The 20,275-nt window shown below is 38.9% G+C and overlaps 1 protein-coding gene across 1 annotated transcript; it reads right to left on the reverse strand.

The window, feature by feature from the left end:
• Nucleotides 1-20,275, reverse strand: LOC139445617 (U3 small nucleolar RNA-interacting protein 2-like). The gene is made up of 14 exons (XM_071226784.1): nucleotides 20,203-20,275; nucleotides 18,227-18,339; nucleotides 17,499-17,617; nucleotides 16,844-16,911; nucleotides 16,052-16,093; nucleotides 14,413-14,539; nucleotides 13,500-13,624; nucleotides 8,654-8,746; nucleotides 6,713-6,813; nucleotides 4,825-4,959; nucleotides 3,607-3,675; nucleotides 3,129-3,271; nucleotides 2,477-2,556; nucleotides 1-147 (listed from the first exon to the last, which is right to left on the reverse strand). The coding sequence occupies exons 1-14, from the start codon at nucleotides 20,245-20,247 to the stop codon at nucleotides 1-3; spliced, it is 1,407 nt and encodes a 468-aa protein (XP_071082885.1). The 5' UTR covers nucleotides 20,248-20,275.

The raw sequence follows: 20,275 nt of genomic DNA on the forward strand, positions 1-20,275 counted from the left end.
CTATGACTTCTTCTTGATGGGGATGATGAAGAGTGAGTTCCTGGCCGTCTTGTCCCTCCACCAGCGCCCCAGTCGGTGCTCCTGCCCTACCCCCACCACCAGGACACGCCCGTCGCCCGAGAACTGCAGGCTGTTTACAAACCCCTTCTGTAACAGACAGTGAGTGAGTGAGTTAGATTTAACTCTCATCAAGCAGCATTTTAGTTATACAAAGTGATGCAAGTCTCATACATTTACCAATTTGGCCACACCCAAAAGCAAAATGCTGACAAATCTAGAAAAATAATCAGGGACATTTAACAATAAGTTTCTGGCTTATCTAAGGGACGTAACTCTGCACAGCGCCATAGACGACTGGACCAACTGGGCTCACTGTAAGAGACAGACAATTTAATTAGTTCGATTTAATGTGATATTTCAGCTTCAGGTGGGAGAAAAGCCATTTACCAAAATGGTGAAACTGTGAGCACAGTGTGATGGCTCAAATCTTGATTTGATACCTCTCTCTGACAGGTGAATGTTCTAATCAGCCAATCAGTGGGCAGGATTCTGCATTTAATATGAGGAGAACACATGATCTCCTCAGTATATGATGGGGACATTTTACACCCAATGCCGCCATGGTGTTGATACCATGGAGGGGAAATGTTTATGTTTTGTGTGTATTTTGTTTTGTTCAGCATGAAATTTCCAAATCAGAGACAGGGGTATAAAAGTAATAAAGAGAAAAGCTGACATCTGAATGGATAAAAGAAACGATGCAGTCTTCTTTACAATTAGGGGGTCAAGGTGTGCTCATGGTTAACTTTATGTGTGAGCAAGAGGGTTTATCAGATACAGGAATACTGAGAGGGGTACTGAACTGGAGTAAAGAATCTATCGTTAAGAATTTGTGGTAGGATGCCGATAAGACACACACACACACACCCCCTCCCCCCACGGGTTATTAGCATTAATTCAGACAGGGCACACTGGGGAGAAGAAACCTTGTGCTCAATCACAAAAAATCAACAGGGCACAGGTTGTAATTTAATATGGTCTCATGACCTTCTACTTATTTACAGCTCAGGATTGTTTGTTTGTCTGGACTAGATAAACAAGTTTAATATAATAACGTATTAAACAACATCCCATTGGGGTATGAGTTGCATTAAACAGAACAGTATTACAGTTATGTCATGGTGTGTCATCAAAATGTGACAGGAAAGCCCAAAGTGATGCAGGTGTCAAATGTTTTCCATTTTGTTGAAACCCACGAGCATAGTTATGTACAAGAATCTTGAACAAGAGTGAGTCTGTTATGATTAATGCTGCTTTTAGAAATATTCATCAATATCATGGTGGGGACACCAGAAAGGTCTTCACACATTGTACCCATGTGGGGAATAGAAGCCGGGTATTAGTTGTGATGAGTCTCTTTTTAACCCCAAAGCTACCCCACAGTCCATGGTACTAAGATGCTCCTGGTCGACCTACCACAGGTGGTGATGACTTACCACAGATGGTGATGACTTACCACAGGTGGTGATGACTTACCACAGGTGGTGATGACTTACCACAGGTGGTGATGACTTACCACAGGTGGTGATGACTTACCACAGATGGTGATGAAATACCACAGGTGGTGATGACTTACCACAGGTGGTGATTACTTACCACAGGTGGTGATGACTTACCACAGGAGGTGATGTCGTACCACAGGTGGTGATGTCTTAGCACAGGTGGTGATGACTTACCACAGGTGGTGATGACTTACTACAGGTAGTGATGACTTACCACAGGTGGTGATGACTTACCACAGGTAGAGATGACCTACCACAGGTAGTGATGTCTTACCACAGGTAGTGATGACTTACCACGGGTAGTGATGTCTTACCTGAGGTAGTGATGACTTACCACAGGTAGAGATGACTTACCACGGGTAGTGATGACTTACCACAGGTGGTGATGACTTACCACAGGAGGTGATGTCGTACCACAGGTGGTGATGTCTTAGCACAGTTGGTGATGTCTTAGCACAGGTGGTGATGACTTACCACAGGTGGTGATGACTTACCACAGGTAGTGATGACTTACCACAGGTGGTGATGACTTACCACAGGTAGAGATGACCTACCACAGGTAGTGATGTCTTACCACAGGTAGTGATGACTTACCACGGGTAGTGATGTCTTACCTGAGGTAGTGATGACTTACCACAGGTAGAGATGACTTACCACGGGTAGTGATGACTTACCACAGGTAGAGATGACTTACCACGGGTAGTGATGTCTTGCCTGAGGTAGTGATGACTTACCACAGGTGGTGATGACTTACCACAGGTGGTGATGACTTACCACAGGTGGTGATGACTTACCACAGGTGGTGATGACTTACCACAGTTAGTGATGAAATACCACAGGTGGTGATGACTTACCACAGGTGGTGATTACTTACCACAGGTGGTGATGACTTACCACAGGTGGTGATTACTTACCACAGGTAGTGATGCTATGCAGGTGAGAGACTTGAACTCTGCTCCGCACTTCCAGAACCTGACAGATCCATCACGAGCCCCTGCTGACAGAGACGGAACACATCTACAGTAGGATGTCCAAGACATGGAGATTAGCAGCTCAGTGTGTTTTCGTATAAAACATATCGAAAGTATGAGGAATGAAAATATTATAATGTGTAAAGAGTAATAATTTGTCATAAAAATATCCAAAAAAGAACTAATTGCTATTTATTGGGTTTATCACTTCATTTTAGAGTCACTAAACGATTATCATTCATCTTGCACTGTTGCAGCTTCACTATAAAAAGACGGATCATTTCATGTCCTGTGAGGACGAGATGTAAAAATAATAATATTTAAACAAAAGTAACATCATTCCCTGGATAATTTGGACATTCTGAAAATAGTGTGTTTCAAAAGATATTGTGCTTCCGAATATAAGACGCCAAGATAGTGTTTGATCTTTAGCACCGCACTCGGCAATATTCCTGGTATATGAGGGCATCCTGTAAATAATCCACAATCCAGTGATCGATATTGTGAGTCGGGGTACCATTACACACAATCATCAAAGTCACCAAGCTGATATTTGTTTAACAAGGGACAATTCTCTGCTGCCCTGGTAACCTACCGGACACAACAAGGTCAGTGTTTTGAAGGGAGACAACTGCGCTGATCCAGTTCTCCTGGTGACCTTGACCTTCCCCTGCCTTGTGGGCCTGCTTGACGGTAGTGAGGGGCTTCTTCTTGTTGACACTCCACAGCGACACGGAGCTGCAGGCAGTCAACATCACCAGGGTATTATCATATTCACAGTCAATACTTTGGAGAATAATGGCCAAATTATCTGTGGTTTCGTCTTATCAATCAGGCAGTCAACTATATCTAATCAATCGGCAGTCAACTGTTCGTCTAATCAATCGGCAGTCAACTATATCCAATCAATCGGCAGTCAACTGTACGTCTAATCAATCAGGAGTCAACTGTATCTAATCAATCGGCAGTCGACTGTACGTCTAATCAATCGGCAGTCAACTATATCTAATCAATCTTCTGTCAACTGTATGTCTAATCAATCGGCAGTCAACTATACAACAGAATCAACTCACTTGTCATCAGCCCCTGTGACGAACGTTGACTCGTTGATGAGAGACACACAGTCTATAGAGCCGCAGCCACTGCAAGACAGACATCATTCAGGTGAACAATACACAATTTGTCTATACGTAGCAATCCTAATCTCAGGACTATCAGGCCTTCTACTCCGATACAGTAACTCCCTGTAGTAAATCCCTGAGGAAATCTCCATGGAAGGCTGTGAGAGGTGGACACTGAGACAACTTTGACTCCAAACTGAACACAGGATGTGTGGGTTCCTGTGTCAATCAGGTGTCAGCTTCCTAAACTGAGTTGGCGTAGCTTTTCATCACCTCATTTCCATTTGTACAAATCAAAACCCATACAGAAAGCAGATATTCCTCCAACACTACTCCCTACAGGTATAGAAGCCATGTCACTCAGAAACAACAGGGTACATAGGAATCTGCCACAATATATAAACCTAGCTTTATTTTTTGCCAGGTAGGAGTCACTGATTATATTCATTTTTGACCTACAGAAACCAGATATGTTGGTCTGAAAGCTTCTCTCACTCGTGCCAAGAAGTTAGAAGTTTTGACGCTGATCAAAAGCTGACATCATGAGCATCGATACATGCAACTGGGATATGATGACATGCATCAAACAAGTCAGCTAGCCTGATTCCGATCATGCTAGTCGCCTCTTACGACAAGCATAGTCGCGTTTTACAGCTAGCATGGGTTGCTGAAGGTCTATTTGTTTCATGCCAATCTGCAATATTCACGCCATGTCTTAGCTGCTTGTAAATAATCAGTCTGGACCACACAAACTAGTGGTTGAAGGGATCAGTAAACTTCCATGGCCTAAGAAGTGGGTGAGTGAGTGAGGTGGGTTTAATGCTGCTTTGAATAGTGGTTTTGTTACATCACATCAAGTCAGCTTAATGTGGGAGAAACCCGAAGTAATGCAGGTCAACCACTCGGGTGAAAACTACGAGCACGGGTATGGTGCTGACAAACCAAGGATCATAATGAAAAGGTACTATGATTCTTGTATGATCAACTCTAACTTGCAAATAGCAACAAAACACATTGCTCCAAACTGAGTTGAGTGTCACAACTTGTAACCATTTGCTTTTTGTAAAGTGGACATATAAAACACTATCCAGGTCATTTGCAGAAATTACTAAAAGTATATTTTGCAAAATTGCTATTGTAAGACTATGTATCTTTGAAATGTCTACGCACACGTGTCCGTGGAAGATGAGTTGTGATTCCTCGATGATCTTCCACACTCGCACAGTCCGATCCCTGCCACCAGATGTCACTGCCCGGTCACGTGACAGGCTGTCCACACCAGTCAGACAGTCCTGGTGACCAAATCTAAACAAGACAACATGGACTTACACTTTACATAACTTTCTGTAACATGGTAGCGATGTTGTGCCACCACTGGGAATACCTCTGATCTTCCTACTTCAAACATTTGTTAAAGTTGTATAAAACAACACGCGGAAGAACAACAACAAAATTCATTCATCTATAATTAGTCACCAATCACGTCACAGTATCTTATCTACATACCCATCTGCAACTGTCCAGTGTATCGTATACTTTTTGAAATATACTACTCAAAAGGAGTTAAGGATCACCCGATTCTTTCATATTGGTAAAGTTAATCTGTCATGACATGAGAGATGAACTATTGTAATATGAAAGAATCAGGAGATCCTTATCTTCTTTTGGTTAGTATACATCCTGGACCAATTCACTACCATTTGAGGACAACATTGTATAATTGTACAATCAAAGTACTCGCCCAACTGAGAGAAGTCATGTGCCCAGTTAGAGATATAACCAATGGAGACGTCACTCCCTAAACAGAGCTACAGTGGCAAAAGTGTCCATTGTCACAATGGAATAGAGACACAATACCCTGGATAGTAGAGGATGTTGCATCAATTAATATTGTCTTTGTTGTTTTTTTGTTTAAAGCCAAACTTAGCAATATTCCAGCTATATGACAGCGGTCTGTAAATAATCAAGTCTGGACCAGACAATCCAGTGATTGACATCATAAGCATCGGTCCACGCAATTGGGATATGATGACGTGCATCAACCAAGTCGGCAAATCAGGATGGTCTGACCACCTGATCTTGCCAGTTGTCTTTTACGACAAGCATGGGTTGCTGAAGATCTTCACATGGCATATCCATTTAAAAAACAACATGATTACACATAGGATTAGAAATGACATAAAAATCGTGTGTGGACTGCTGCAATACCACTTCTCGCACACCAGTGTATTGTTTATATTTTCCGGATGGCATTGTTTACGTCATATGAATCTTATTGTGGTGTAAGATCAGAATATCGTCGCACTAGAAACGACGTCATAGCTGAAGATTGTTGACGTCATTCAACAAATTGTGGTTTTCTAGTGGTGATCAGTGCTTATTTCTGAAGGGGAGGTAAAAGGGATTAAGAAATAATGGGTGATACAGAAATTATTTCCGTCACATGTGTCATGCTGATATTAAGCAACTCATGCAAGAATTCATGTACTACCCTCGCTCATGCTCAGGAAATACAAGAATTCTGACACTCGTTTCATAAAATCAGTATGACACACATGCTTGTATTACAATCTCTATTTATCTCTTGGAAGTATATGTTCTTTCACCAAGTACACCTCCCTGTTTCCCCCGATCACATGACTTCCTGTCAAAGTGGGGCGGTAAGCAACAAACAAACCAACAGTTTATGTGCCACTTTTAATGGATTCATCACAAACATGACAAATAGTATGTAGACTTTCATGAAAGTTTTCACATCTTGTCTTAGCAGAGCTTCCATCCCTACTACTTACAGGGTTTCCACATAAGCCATTTCATCCTTACTACTTACAGGGTTTCCACATAAGCCATTTCATCCTTACTACTTACAGGGTTTCCACATAAGCCATTTCAACCTTACTATTTACAGGGTTTCCACATAAGTCATTTCATCCTTACTACTTACAGGGTTTCCACATAAGCCATTTCATCCTTACTACTTACAGGGTTTCCACATAAGCCATTTCATCCTTACTAATTACAGGGTTTCCACATAAGCCATTTCATCCTTACTACTTACAGGGTTTCCACATAAGCCATTTCATCCAGATTCCAGACTTTCACGGATCGATCATGTGATGCGCTGAACAACTGATGGGAGCCCTTACGAAACGCCAAACCCTTGAAAGAAAAACAGAAAACAATAATAATAACGACAACGAAGACAACAACAACAAGAAGTGCTAGAAGGTTAACAGCCACAGTACCATCTCAACCTACCGGGTACCCATTCACTTCAAAGTGAAAAGAGGCATGTTTCTAACAAAGTCACTTGCTGAAGGAGACACACAGTGTGCAACATATCTTACCGGGGTCCGGACGAAAGCTCTAGAAACTCTCAGAACCCCAGGCTGTCACACACAGTCACCCATCCAACTACTCTCTGCGACCAAAGTTACTTCACCTGATTTGTGGGGCGGCCGGGTAGCCCAGTGGTTAAAGCGTTCGCTCGTCACGCTGAAGACCTGAGTTCGATTCCCGACATGGGTACAATGTGTGAAGCCCATTTCTGGTGTCCCCCGTCGTGATATTGCTGGAATATTGCTAAAAGCGGCGTAAAACCATACTCACTCACTCACCTGATTTGTGACCTCTGTGTTATACTCAACTTGTATTGCTTAGCAAACGGTGTCATGAGCTTCCTCTTTCTAGCTAGTTATCCAGACTCCAAATACAATTACTGAATATTTAATGAAATAAACATGAGTCCTCATTCTGTCATCAATGAAACAAGAAAACAGTGCTATCACAATCCCACCATGAGGCACTTTAGAGTTTTGTTTATTTATAGTAGTAGTGTTTTTGTTAAATGCTGCACTCAGCAATATTCCAGCTATATGACGGCGGTCTGGACCTGACAATCCAGCGATTGATGTCATGAGCATCGATCCATGCAATTGACGGATTAGATGACATGCATCAACCAAGTCAGGGAGCTTGACCACCCAATCCCGTGAGTCGCCTCTTATCACAAGCATGGGTTGCTGAAGACCTATTCTGACCCCAGATCTTCACAGGGCTTATATAGTAGTTATGCTGTGTATAACACAGTTAACTATGAAAAAAGAGTGCTATATATCCTTAAGAAGAGATAGGCACTGGGGTAGCTTTATGTCATGAAAATAATCTGATTTCACTTTCCCTATTGGACCAAGGTCTGAAACTGTGCATGCACAAAATCTAAAAACATGTAGCAAGGGAGGCAACTCTGGAAAAACATAATTTATGGCACCAAATTCCAAACTCAATCTCGATAAATATCTCTTAAATAAGCATGCAAACTTTCATTCATTTAACTAAAAATAAAAAAATAATTTATGGCACCAATTTTCGAAGTCATATGTTATCATGACTAGTAACATCAGTGTGTAAAATTTCATTTCTCTGACTTACAGAGTTTTTGAGAAATTTGTCCCAATCGTGAAGCGGACGGACTGGACGGACAAACTCCGCTCCTATAATCCCCGCCCCACTTCATGGTATGGATAATAATCACGGTGTATCATTTCCGTTATGAACCAATGACCAAACCCAACCAGCCTGCACTAGGCATGATACTTGTTCAACCATCTGCTCTAGATTTAGGATTTTAGATTTAGGACATAAAAAACAAACATCTTCCCCTGGAAAATCCAAAAAATATAGTTGCCCTAAGTTTTACAAAAATAATACATTCTCAACTGCATGGCCTCAAAAAAGAGTTGTTGTTAAAAATAAATAAGGTTTATGAGGTTTTTCATTTCAAAGATCATAGAACACCGAATGAAAAAGCTACGAGAACAACCTGACCCCTATGGCCCCCTCCTTGTACCAGTACGACAAGGTCAGTGCTTCCAGTTCCCGAGGTCCATCATGTGATGTTGCATGTATTACTGGCGTGGATGGAGAGGGGATTCCCCTCTACATCAACTTTATGTCAGCACTCTACACAGCAGACACACTGACACTGGAGTCTACGTACCGACACTGCGTCCCTGTGGCCCGTCAGGGAGCTGATGGAGTCTAGACTGTGAGGGTCCCAGATGTGAATGACATTGTTCCTGTCTCCTGATGCCTGCATTACATTGAACAATAAATTATAGAATAACAAGCTAGGATTAATTACGGATTATCTGTCCTCAGTTAACAAATGGTGAAAGTGTTGAACCAATATATATATACAGAATTCATAAGGACAGATAGTGAGTTTAGTAGGTTATTGTACATATTACTTAATGTTTGCTTGTTTGTTTGTTGTTTAACGCCACACTCAGCAATATTCCAGCTACATGACAGCTGTATATTGACCTTATTCACACTTCGCTACTTCCGGTTTGAAAGCGAGGCTTGGAGAGCAGAAGGTGAAGGCTGGATAGCACATGAAACACATGGAGATGTCAACAAGGCACGCAATCGGGACAAACTGTGACAATTTAACCATCCCGGTACATTTATTGTAAGTATTGAACATTATTCTTATTGACAAACTATTCTACTGTTATCTGGTCTCCTTACCGATATAAATTTGAATCTGGCTGTTCTGTTGTGATTTCAATTTAAAATATCCATGACCACCTGGTAACTCCCAGTGCAGTTTATGGTAGCTCAACAGACTTAATACAAATGCTACTGAAATCTTGTAAAGAATATTTCATTGTTTACACACCATTAAGCCAAACTATTTATTGTGAGTTTAAATAACTTTGCGGGTTGTATTTGAAGACGAAATATTGACCTTTTGACCATATCTAGATATATGTCAGAAACTAACTAAATTGATATGTTGATATAATGTATCAAATTGTAACCTACTGAGAATTTACAATCGTAACAAATCAGAAGTTTGCATCAGTTGCGTATTTGATGTAAATTGTAATGGACTCAAATGCATTCCAATAAAATATTAGACCTCTCGATCTACTTGTGCTGTTGTGATTGTGAACAGTTGTTATTTTGATTGTCAATGTTGACAGATTAGATAGCATGAGGTGTAATATTTCAACTGAATTATTACATAAAGGGTGTGTAAATATTTAAAGTAAAGTACAGTTTGATCTGCAATTTTGGTAACAATTGATATTTCTACCAAAATGATATTTACTTTACTGTACCAATTTAATCATGTCATGAAATGAACAAAAACCTAACTAATTAATGTCCAGTAGATGTTCAATCTACATGTGATCTTTATATAATTTACAGAAACAGTTAACTCTTTAATAGTTTGTATACAAATATTTCAAATGCATAAATTGATATTGACATTACTAAAAACTTAAAGTATAAAAAGAATTATTTTTAATTCCCATGCGTATAGCAATCATAACTCATTTATTCCCTTTGTTTAATTGTGAAACCCATCTGGTTTTATGTCCACAAACATGTTTTGAAACTTTTAAAACAAAAAGATTTCTTTTGTGCAAGCAATTGCCATGTATTATTGATTATTAATCATATCAATTTATATATAAGAATATAGTTGTGCTTACTGTGTCATTTTGCAATAATTATATTGTTATGATGTAATATGTTACTTTTGTTAACAATCTTTAGAACTTTAGTTTATTTCAATCAAGTCAAGTGGTGTGATCATTTTGATATTTTTTTTATAATTCAATCAAAACGAGAAAAATAAAAAAAATATAAATACATAGAAGAAATTTGTTTTCCTTGTCAAATAACGATGATAGCATGAATTTATCTCATGCTCCTTGTATAGCATGCTCCTTGTGAAAATTCATTCCATTTCTTCTTCAAATGTACCTTATATGATGATTTTAGGGAGACATTACTGACAGCTATCAATAATCTTGGAGGACAAAATACTTCACATAGTATTCTTTTTGGTGATCCAAACTTAGATGTTTTCCTGAATACAAAAATATTCTTGTCTGTACACAAATTTATAGAAACGACTAACAGATTCAGTAGCTAGCATATTATTGTTTCCAAACTGTTATTCATTAATATTGTTAAATCTATATTCAACACTAAAATGTATAATATTAGGATATGTATGAGATGCACACTGTCTTCACTTTCCAGCACATTGTACATATCCTTCATATGAGCACTGTATATAAATTTATATTGCGCACTATGTTTCCACAATGGGAAGCTTCAACTGTAAATAGTTCATTTTCATCATGCATTATTATGTATAACTGTATATAGGGAGAAGGCGGTAATAAGTGCTGCCCTTTGTCTTTTTGGACAATAAAATATGTTTAATAATATTTCATCTTGTGATCTGACAAAGTTAATATTTTCAAGTCAAGATATCAACTTTAGTAAACCACATGAAGGGATAAACATTGCATTTGACAAAATATATTCAAGTCTTATACTTTCTTTGTGATCTTCATGACCTTACTCCGAAAACCATTGTGTCAATGAGGCAGACTGACTATAGGTGTGACAAAACGTGATATTTCACCTGATTTTCACTCCAGTGAAAGTATGTTTTCAACATGGTCAGACTAAACAAAGTATTTCATGATTAAATACATACCGGTAATACAAATATCAGAACGTGTTTCATTAAAACAAGAGTGAATTTCAGTGTGACATTGATATAAAGAGATGTAGTACACTGTCATTAAATTGATGCATCTGTTGAGTTTACTGTTTACAAAGAATATACAGTTTGAGTTTTCGACATATCAGATGAATTGATGCCTTCAAGATTGTTCTTAAGTAGCATGTAATGTTACACACTGTGATTGAATTTCCTTAAACTTCTCTATTTCAGAAGAATGTTGTTTTCTAATAAGCAATATTTTGAGAGAAGGTGAATATGCATTGTTTATAAAAAATGTTATTGAAGTAGGAATATTATTACAATATTATTGAATTATTCATTTCAGGCCAGCGAGTCAACACAATGAAGAACTAGTATCCGGTGACGGATGTCTGGAGGAGCTTTCTGCTGACAGTAACACAATGGTTACAATGTGCGTCCTGTCAAAGGACGAGGAAGTGAAAAGCCATAATCATTTAATCAACAAATGTGCTTCCTGTCATATTTCACTTAAATAGGACGAGGAAGTGAAAAGCCTTATTCACTCACAAATCAACATTGCCAATATTTATCGGACACTGAAAAAGCACATTGTACCATTTGTTTAAAAGCAAGAAAATTATTTTATCCTGGTATAAAATTAGGTGCTTTTGACTGACAAAGACACCCAGTCCATGTTAAGTTTTGAAAACTTATATTGTGAGAAATAAAGATATGAAAATTTTGGTTTGTTTTTCTTTGTTAAATATGAGAAATCCAGATTGTTCCATCAACATAATTTGTACAGATACATATTTTTTATCTTGGCTTCATTACCAATTGAAGTCGATTCCTTTATATCTTTTGTTATTTTATCTGTACTCATATCTGATCAAGACATTTTCGAACTATTCAGGATAAATGTATTAGTAGCTTCCTTTTGATATACAATTACCTATCATCATACAGGATTAGGTGAGGGTGTTCAAGAAGTTGGTAGTTGTATCAATTCTTATATTTCTTCAATTTCATACATTATTTATATTCATCAAATTTTAGTTTCCCTTTAACTTATTTTAAACAGTTCACACATTATTACTTTTGTCGTGCACGGTGCAATCTCAATCGGCAATAATCAGTTAAGTAAGTGATGTTTGAAAGTATCATCTGTCATTGTACACACTGAATAGAGTTATCGTCCCTTCTGAATAATTATTTTGACACACGAATTATTTTCATAATTAACATTGTAATATGTTAAAATGAAAATCTTAGCAGAAAAAGTGGCTTTTATCAACTGGACTCATGGCAAAACAATAGTGCGTTGTGCAGCAAACACCACTATGAAATGTGAAATAAACATGATCTCAATCTTGATCTAGAGTTCGCCAAGCCACGCATTGACTGTGCAATTTTGCAAAAGTACACTGACGTGTTTCATGTCATGCGGTTTATTTACGATACAAAACTTCTGTCATTGAATGTACTATCACATTGTATCTATATGCTGACGAGGTTATGATAAAACAATCTATTTCTGAAATACGTATCTCGAAATGCACCTTTCGATTCACTTCCGGGATCCTGAAAGCAAAATGCTAATTCCAGTGTATTACAGGCATATTTTAGTTGGACCTTATGATTTAATGTGCAATATCTTCTGTATTAGATACAGAGGATACCATTTTGTTTGTTTAAAATGTCCATCAGTGAAATGCACAACATGCTGTCTGTTCCCTATGAGCTGATGCGACTCTCACTGTATGGAGCTATGCTCTCCAAGCCTCGTTTTCGATCCAAGATGGCGAAAGTGTGAAAAGGGTCAATAAATAATAGAGTCTCGACCAGACAATCCAATGATTGACAACATGAGCATCAATCCATGCAATTGGGATACGATGACATGCATCAAACAAGTCAGCGAGTCAGACCACCCGATCCCATTAGTCGCCTTTTACAACAAGCATGGGATGCTGAAGACCTATTCTACCCCAGATCTTCACGTGTCTTATACAGTACTTAATGTCAAAACAAAGAAAATGTATGAAATTTGTGAAGTCATTAACAATATCTGACGTCATATCGATGTCAGAATATTCTCTCTCCGCTAATGAATCCTAGGACATAGTAATATCACTGAACAAAACAAAACAAAACAAAACAAAGCAAAGTGACTGGTTGCTGATTGGACAGCATCCAGCCAACAATGAGGCTTTGAACTTGAATTTGAATTCATCAATTATAACAAAATAACCGGTATTTCCAACACAAACCTAACGACACATTGCACAGTACATGCAGATCTCCACATGAAGTATTTCTCACTCACCAGAAACTTGCCATCTGTGGATATTGCGAGACAGAGTATGTGTGACGTGTGTCCGACATGTGTCTTCTCCGTCCCCTTCTTCCCACCTGCGATCACCTTCACCTTCTTCCCCGTCTCTACACACCCTGTGTAAAACAGTCACGTGATCACAAATGAATGAATATTGCCTTATGCCACAACACATGAACAAAATCTGAACTCACTTAGTGGGGTCCATCTTTCTGAGGCAAGGGCGTTAACTGACTAGTTCTCGCCCTTTGCCGAACTAGGCTGGTATTCCAGATTTACATTTTGGCTGGACTAACGAGTCTATGCATAGTCCAATCAAAATTGCATAACAAACTACATGGTTTCAACGTGCAGATTTTGGTCGACTGCAGGATTTACAAAGCATGTGTACTGTCAATTGGACGTCAACAGATATTTTGCAAATCTTTTCATGTTTTCAATCAAGGTACTCAAGCGATTTGATGCACTTTGTTGGGTGAGACCTGTTTTATTACAATATAGATCTTGATTATCGATCAGATCATTTTGACTTGGTGCCACCATTTTGTTTGAAGCAAATGCAGGTGATATGAGAGACAGAATCTGATTGGTCAATAAGAGGGACATAGAAGGGACGAAACTTGTAATATCCACTGGTGGAGCTACGAGCGAGAGTGGAAATTCCAGCCTCGATACACGCAACTGGGATACAATGACATGCATCAACCAAGTCAGCGAGCCTGACCACCTGATCCTGTTAGTCACCTCTTAGGACAAGCATAGTCGCCTCTTACGACAAGCATGGGTTGCTGAAGACCGGTTCTTGACTAGTCTTAATTCGTATGAGTTTAGAACACAATATTTTGCACCTGGTAGTATCCTCTTCATTCACTGTCTCCCCCTAAACAACACTAAGATGACTCACATTTTATTAGAGAACAATCTTTGCTTCCACTGAAGATGTGCTTTGAGTCAGGGGAGATAACTACACACGTCACAGGCAGCTTGTGGCCCCGCAGTTCTCGCAGCTGTGTGAGGTCGGGGGATTCCAGCTGCAAGAACAAACACAGTATTTCCATGTGTTCAACTAGCAACATGCATAATCTTCTCCTTGACAACACATCCACAATATGTCATATTTGTCTGCAAATAAAGAAAGCGGTATCTACCCAACCTGTAATATTTGAGAATTATCAGTAAAAGACCCCAATGGATACAATTTTTAGCCTTTAGCATTTTTCTGCTGACAACCCTACCCATCATATGATGAATAACAATATTACTATCCCAATCAAGATATACCTGTTAGCGTAGCTGTGGTTGTATATCAACAAGAATAAGTGACTGATTATTACTTGAAAAAAAACACACACAAATAAACTTAAAACTTTCTTTGAAAATTGTCTACAAACTGAGCATGAAGGACAAAAGTTTGAGGCCTTCTTGAACTGAAAGAAACATATTGTTTCACAATTTAACACGCTGCAATACGTTCAATAATGACTCTGCAATGAGGTCCCACGTACTAGGAGGGAGCCATGCAATGAGGAGTGAGCCATGCAAGGAGCTACAATGGAGGATGGGGGTAAAAGGAGTATTTCTCATCATCATGAGCTATTTTGAACTTTTTGAAAGGAAAATTAATGGCGCGAAAATGATACTGATATGTTCAAAAGATTAAAAGTGTAGATTCACTGCTAATGGAGAGAAGGACGATTGCAAATAACATAAACAAACGAGGTGAGGTTAAAAGGGGTTCAATGTCGAGTTCAAGATTAACACACTTTTATAGAAGTGTGTGTGGCTGCTTGTAATAGTCCAGACTAGTGCTGATTTTATAGTGCTAGCACAGTGAGATACCATGCCGCAGTTTAACATGAATACCCACTCAGACACAGTATACTGACTCCGAGCCAACCAGTCCTTGTCTTATTCTTTATACGTTTGTATGAGTGAGTGAGTGAGTTGGGTTTAACGCCGCATTTAACAGTATTCCAGTCATATCGCGGAGTGTCAGCTTAATGTTGGAGGAAAGCCTGAAGTGATGCAGGTCTCAGACGTTTACCACTTCGGTGAAACCCACAAGCACGGGTATGGTGCTGACAAACCTAGAAACATATTTGGGCGAACCAGGATTCGAAGCCACAATCATAGGTTTCTGGCGTGCCCAAGGGACGCAACTCTGCACAGCGAATCACGGCGCCTAAGACGGCTGTGACACCCGTGCCCCCCATGTTGGTATGAAGCTGCCAGGGATCTAACCACTGACCTACCGCTCTCCAAATAGACGCTCTATCCTCTAGATAATGGAGGGGGTCGATAACATACACAGATATTACTTATGGATGTCAAAGGAAGCAAATACAACAATGGGTTACAGAAAGATCATAACACAATCATGTAGAAAAAGTTATCATGCAAATACACACTAAATATGTAGTACACTGAATATCTGTAAAATATCAACATAACCGTAAGAGTAGATCCTGAATCCTGGAACTCCAAGGGATGCAACTCCCCAAATGTCAAGGGAACATCCAATCACATCCCTTTGTCAAACTTACCGAATCTGCAACTTCCCTCTGGAGTTTGCCTGCTAGTTCCAGCTGAAACAAAGAATCATGGACTTCTCATGAGGTCATGAAGCTGTAACAGCAATAGTTACCATGGTTACATGTGTGTGTGAGTGTTTATAGTTAAATGCCACACTCAGCAATATTCCAGCCATATACATGATATAAGAGAGGTCTGTAAATAAATTGAATCTGGACCAGACAATCCAGTGATTGACATCATGAGAGTCGATCCACTCTATTGGGTTACCATGACATGCAATCAACTTATGTCAGCAAGTCTGACCACCCGATCCCATTAGTCACCAATTTTACCCAGACCCCTCACAGGTATCAGTGATGAGTGTTTGTTTGTTTGTTGTTTAACGCAGCACTCAGCAATATTTCAGCTATATGACGGTAGTCTATAAATAACTGAGCTGGACCAGACAATCCAGTGATTGAAATTACGAGGATTGATCCACGCATGAACCGTGTCAGCAAGCCTGACCACCTGATCCTGCTACTCATCTCTTACAACAAGCATGGGTTGCTGAAGGCCAATTCTAACCAAGATCTTTACGGGTCTCACTGATGAGTGAAGACATGATGAAGCACAACATAACCTGTGTTAGAAGTTCATCATTAAAAGGAGCCGATCCAATGAACATGATGAAGATGTTTTAGTTAAAACGGATAAATGTGCATTTCCAGAAACGTTTACCATACCTATTACAAGGTTGCCTGTCTGGTAATGACGATAAGAAGTATCTTCTTACACTGTTGTCATGGTTATTAGCTCACCTGATCCTGTTTTAACCTGTGTGAGATGGCATCCCTTGTTGCTCCGTCTTCCTCCTCACGATCTGCCTCTGTCAGAGAACAACTCATCAGTTTTAATGAATTCATCAAGTTAGGCAAAAACATATAGTAATAGTCTTGGTTCTCATAATAAAGTCCACCGCATGTTTCATATATTTCCATTTTTATAAAAATTACAAAAATACAAATACTTTAAAATAATGTGATCCAATATAGCACACAGTTACTTCCCTTTACATGCACATCTCGTGTTATGGTCATGGCGGCAATAGGAGTTTGTGTGCTTGTTTATGTAGGGAGGCCCTTTCCAAGGTTGATGGTACACAACTGTTTATTTGGTTACGTACTAGTTTGAACAAGTCAAAACAAAACCCCACCGGCTGCCCGCACTATATTTCCAAAAGTCATTGCCATAAGCCTTAGCCTACAAACAGACATACACATGGATGATGATGAAGGTTACATTCATTCAACATGTCCACTTGATGAAATATCACTATTTCAACCCTATCAACATAACCAATTATGTTTAAGAAAACATATCATGCATATACCAGTCTTCACTTCGCAGTGCCCTGATGCCCGATATATAACAGAATTTTGGTTTTATTCCAATTCCATCTCCATGGTAACCTACCACCGGCCTCTAACTGGGCCAGATACTGTTTTGTGAGTCTCAGTTTCTTCTCTTGGGCAGTTTCAGCCTCTTCGTCTGATGAAGCTAACTCAGCCTTTCTTGTATCTGTCGCCTCATCACTGAAACAAACCACATAGATAACATTAAATTGTGGCATACAATGTAATATTCCAAGTCAATAAAAAATATTTGCACCCGGACATCAATATATATTTTTTAAATGAGCACAACACAACAAAAGATACACATTATCAAAATGAAGAAGAGCCTTAAAAAAATTAGTGATTTTGAAACTGTTCTATGCATTATTACAGTCACTGAAGCACCGAGCGTTAGGATGCAGGCTGGAACCACTGTCTAAGGATGCAATGGTAAGTGAAAACCAGGAGTGACCAACTTCCACTACGATGGACTGTTATCACTTGTGAAGTATTTATACCCCAATCATGCCAATTCAAGGATAAAAAAATCACAATGCTGGATAAGGTAGCTGTGTTTGTTGATTAATGATGCACTCGGCAATATTTCAGCTATATGATGGCAACCAATAAATAATCAAGTCTGGACCAGGCAATCCAGTGACTAACAGTGACCATCCAATCCATCAAGTCTTTTCTTACAACAAGCATAGCTCAATTTCTGTGGACTGATTTGCCCCAGGAAATCCCACGGAGATAAGGTAGCTGTGGCAACCCTTAGTCTGGTCTGAACAACTGAACTACATGTACCTGTCAACCTCGGATTCACTGTTAATCTCTTCATCCCAAGCCTTCCTCTTCCTGGCATATCTTACACCTGCATCTTTCTTCCCTGCTGGACCTGCTGGCTTTTTCAGTTTGCTCTGCAAACGGGATGAATCACAAGATACAGTACAAGGATTTACACAAGGCATTCTCAGAGCCCGAGATTCCGGCTCCAAGTCTACACAAAATGTTAATTAGAATTCCAAGTATGGAAAACGCATTCCCTATTAAGGTTGGCATAACTAGGACTGTGACTTCCTTTTGTAGTGTGACTTGTATTTTGCGAATAAAAGGTTCAGTAAAGTAGCATTACATTATTGAATGCTTTTTTAATAAAACTCTTAATTTACAAAACAATGTATTTTTTCCTGCCCTTAGAAATATCTCTGCCTTACCAATCATGCTAATTACAATTAGCACAACAACATACAGGACCATGAACTTGAAGCATTATCATGTATATCTGTACATGTACTTCATCTTTGTGAATAATAATTACTTTATTTTACTTCTGTTGAAAATGTTGAACTTGAGGCTCACACAATTGATACCAATACCATGAACATTGAGAACAACCAGTGCACCACACAGATGCTGTATCAGCCTATTCTACAGATGAAAGCTAGTCAAATCATGCAAATAGAGACGGACTGAAAATTACAACCGTCACCGTATCAAATATTCAGGCAAACAATACTATATGCACTCAGGATTAATTGTAACCAAACCATGTCAATTTATTCTCAAAAACGTTCTTTAACATGTTTAAGGGAGTAAGTCATATTATGTCAGCAGCAAATGAATTTTATTCTATACTGCATTGTCATTGGCTAATAATAACGCACTCGACTTCTTGTCAGTTCTGATAATCATGATAATGACCAGTCGTGTACTCAAATAGTTGACTTATCTGGAGTATGGACATGATGTGATCATGAGTAATCAACCAAAAGCTATGTACTTGATGTACAAAAGCAAAACTAAATTGAAATTTAGAAACACCTAGTTTCTATGGAAACCTCAAAAGTAAATGTTAGCTTAAAAACCTGTTTGTTTTCAGTGGATATATGGTTGTGATTTAGGATGGCTGTTGATATTGATCTTAGAGAATGATGATCATTAACTAAATATCGATTCAATTATCGGAGAAAATATGCTTAAAGCTCAGACACAAAACAACATATTTCAAGTCACTGTTGAGTGGTGACACATTTATGCATGGATGACTTTGTGGACATTTAAGATATAACAAAAAATCAGTTGCTTTCGGACTTTGACAATGGACATAACAAGTCTGCTTTCGGTACATTAACATTAAAACTTGATTTCCTCACAATAGTTTATGTAAGCGTGGAAAGATATTATCAATGACACAATTTACATGTCGATAATTGTTAATATTTCTTCACATCAATGATAATTCCCACACAATCTTTTTAGCCTGCCTAGTAGTGATCCATGTTCAGAGTGTTCCATGATAAAAAACAATGATGTTACCCATGACAAAAGTATAATACCACTATGCAAATCAATCATTCTTATCTATATTATAAATATGAGGTGTCGTTTTAGCTGGACCTTAGTCCAATAAAAGCGATGACGTCTTAGTCAGCAGTACTCAACACCCATATTCACTATCATCAGAAACAGATGTCAGTCGGGTTTCAGCTCTGTTGTTGGAATTTGCAGTAAACAAGTGTTATCATCAGATCATGGTAATGGAGCCTGGATCACGGTAGAAGTCAGCGTATTTGAGAAATACTCCCAGATATGGGGTGCGCCTCAGACTATAAGAGCTAACAAACAATTTACTTTGCTTCACTTGCTGAAGTCTGAAAATGAAGCATGGAGTAGGTTCAATGGACAGTCGACATGACCGGTATTGATGAGGAGGCTGCCTACACGACATATTTTAGCGGTCGTGTGGCATATATTCCATGCGACCCCCTCCTAAATCTTACCTTCGATCCCCGTTTTTCGTTTGACCGTCTAATAAAGAAAGACATCTCTGTTTACAACTTTACATCCACACGT

This window comes from Haliotis cracherodii, unplaced genomic scaffold (genome assembly GCF_022045235.1).
Source record: "Haliotis cracherodii isolate W230 unplaced genomic scaffold, xgHalCrac1.p SCAF_6, whole genome shotgun sequence".
NCBI classification, from domain to species: domain Eukaryota; kingdom Metazoa; phylum Mollusca; class Gastropoda; order Lepetellida; family Haliotidae; genus Haliotis; species Haliotis cracherodii.